Source organism: Macrobrachium rosenbergii, chromosome 1 (assembly GCF_040412425.1).
Source record: "Macrobrachium rosenbergii isolate ZJJX-2024 chromosome 1, ASM4041242v1, whole genome shotgun sequence".
In the NCBI taxonomy this organism is placed as follows: Eukaryota; Metazoa; Arthropoda; class Malacostraca; order Decapoda; family Palaemonidae; genus Macrobrachium; species Macrobrachium rosenbergii.
In genome coordinates, this window is record NC_089741.1 from 44,164,358 (window position 1) to 44,166,857 (window position 2,500).

At 32.9% G+C, this 2,500-nt stretch overlaps 1 protein-coding gene across 11 annotated transcripts in view; it reads left to right on the plus strand.

The window, feature by feature from the left end:
• Positions 1-2,500, plus strand: part of Nt5b (5' nucleotidase B) — a 163,202-nt gene that overhangs the window by 94,301 nt on the left and 66,401 nt on the right. For 4 of the 11 annotated variants that reach the window (XM_067091405.1, XM_067091498.1, XM_067091685.1 and 1 more), the window contains one exon: positions 1,566-1,945. The exons of 6 other annotated variants lie outside the window; for them this stretch is intronic. In XM_067091405.1, the coding sequence (XP_066947506.1) occupies positions 1,860-1,945 (86 nt within the window). In that variant the 5' untranslated portion in view covers positions 1,566-1,859. Of the gene's footprint in view, positions 1-1,529; positions 1,946-2,500 lie in introns of those variants that run through there. One more of the 11 variants, XM_067091593.1, reaches the window with a different exon arrangement.

The window sequence follows — 2,500 nt, forward strand, 5'->3', positions numbered from 1 at the left end:
TGGGATTTGCGAGCATGACGTTAGTCTCTCTCTCTCTCTCTCTCTCTCTCTCTCTCTCTCTCTCTCTCTCTCTCTCTCTCTCTCTCTCTCTCTCTCTCTCTCTCTCTCTCTCTCTCTCTTATATTATGTATTATTTTCAAGTTGTGGAAGAAGGTTGGGACTCGTGTGAATATACTTATGTACTTTATAGATCTTTCATTGTGTCTGTATAAATGTATATATATTTATTTATTTAATATATATTGTAAATATAGATACACACTGTATTTATATATGTATGTATGTATACACACACTTTGTATGTATGTATACACATATATATATATATATATATATATATATATATATATATATATATATATATATATATATATATATATATATATATATATATATATATATATATAATATATCCCGTGGTACATTATTGGAATAGTTAAGTGAAATACTGATGCAACTTGACAAGTTCACCATTCATAGTTTTGCTGGGCTGTAGAGAAACGATAAAGAAATACTATGTACTTGTAATAATACACACAACCTGAAGAGGTTAGTGAGAAAGGCCGACAGTGATCATTCAGTTGTGGTGTTACCGAAGTAGGAGTTGAATTCACCACAATAAAAACCAAGTAAAAAATGCGCCGAAGTTTCTTTGGCGCAATCGAGTTTTCCGTACAGCCGCTACAGCGTATGATCAAGGCCACCTAAAATAGATATATTTTTCGGTGGTCTCGGTACAATGCTGTATGAGCCGCGTCCCATGAAACTTTAACTACTGCCTGGTGGTGTTCTATCCTATACGTTGCCAGAAGCACGATTATAGCTAACTTTAACCTTGAATAAAATAAAAACTAATGAGGCTAGAGGGCTGCTATTTCTTATATTTGATGATTGGGGAGTGGATGATTAACATAACAATTTGCAGCCCTCTAGCCTCAGTAGTTTTTAAGATCTGAGGGCGGACAGAAAAAGTGCGGACGGACAGACAAATAGCCATCTCAATCGTTTTCTTTTACAGAAAACTAAAAATCCATCGGAAGCAAAGGTTTATTTTTTGCCTGAATAAACCCACTAGAGGAGGAGTATATTTTTCGCTGTATATTTTCCGAGATCCTCAATATACGGAAGTTAATGAAACTCAAAGGAACAAGTATTTATTTGTCGAAGGTAGAATTGTGTGTTATTCTGTAACCAACCGAAATAGGTGTATATTTCCAACGTAACTCCGCAAAAGTAAAAGTATTGCTTGGAATCACAAGGAAAATAGTGTATATTTTTCTGTAACCCACTAAAATAGGTGTATATATTCTGAAGCCCGCCAAATTATATGCATATTTTTCGAAATCACAGAGAAATAGCGACGCATTCCTTATAACCCTCCAGAAATAATAGTATATTTTAATAATACACAGAAACAAATGTATATTTCTCGAAAACATTCAGACATAGCGACGCAATTTTCATAACCCTTTAGAAAAAATTTTATATTTTAATAATACACACATTAATAAGTTTATATTTCTCGAAAGCATACAGAAAAGAATTAAATTTCTTGTAACCTTCAGGAAATAACTACAGTATATTTTAATAATACACCCAGAAAAACGTGTATATTTCTCTAATAAAAGAAGAAGAAAGTGTATATTAAACGCATAATTGCAAAATCGTGCAGTTTCAAACTGACATTGAATTTGTTGAAACTGACATTTAGTGCTGAAACTGATATTGAATTAGTGTTGGAACTGACATTGAATTCCAGTTGAAACTGATATTGATTAGTGTTGAAACTGACACTGAATTTGTGTTGAAACTGACTTTGAATTTGTGTTGAAATCTCGAAACTCAAACTCGTCACCATCATGGATGTTTTGGCACCCAATACCAATGGCACCTTTTGCCCGCTGATGGGGCAGGAGCACCCTGGGCACGATATACCCGATCAGAGGTGAGTCGTTTTTTCGTTTTGGGTATGATTGGATAACATATGTTATTATTATTAATTGTTATTATTTTTATTATTAAAATTTGTTTCTTCTTCTTCTTCTTCTTCTTCTTCTTCGTTATAGTTATTATTATTATCTCCTTCCTCTCCTCCTCCTCCGTCTCCCTGTTATATTATTATTACTGCTCTCTTCTTGTTTATTATTATTATTTATTATTATTATTATTATTATTATTATTATTATTAAGACATTCTCTGAGCTCTTCACTTAAAAATTTCTAATATTCTTCCTGTGTCAAAGCTTTTTTTTTTCCCTTCTTGTTTCATACAGGTGATAAATAGTTTAACCTTTTTTTTCAGTGTAATAAACTTATAATTTTGGTTAATTTCATATATTTACAAGTAAATTTCTTCCCAGTGTACATTATCTTATCTCTCTCTCTCTCTCTCTCTCTCTCTCTCTCTCTCTCTCTCTCTCTCTCTCTCTCTCTCTCTCTCTCTCTCTCTCCAAAACCTCTCTCTCTCTCTCATTCAAAACCTTTCTCCCAGTCTACGTGC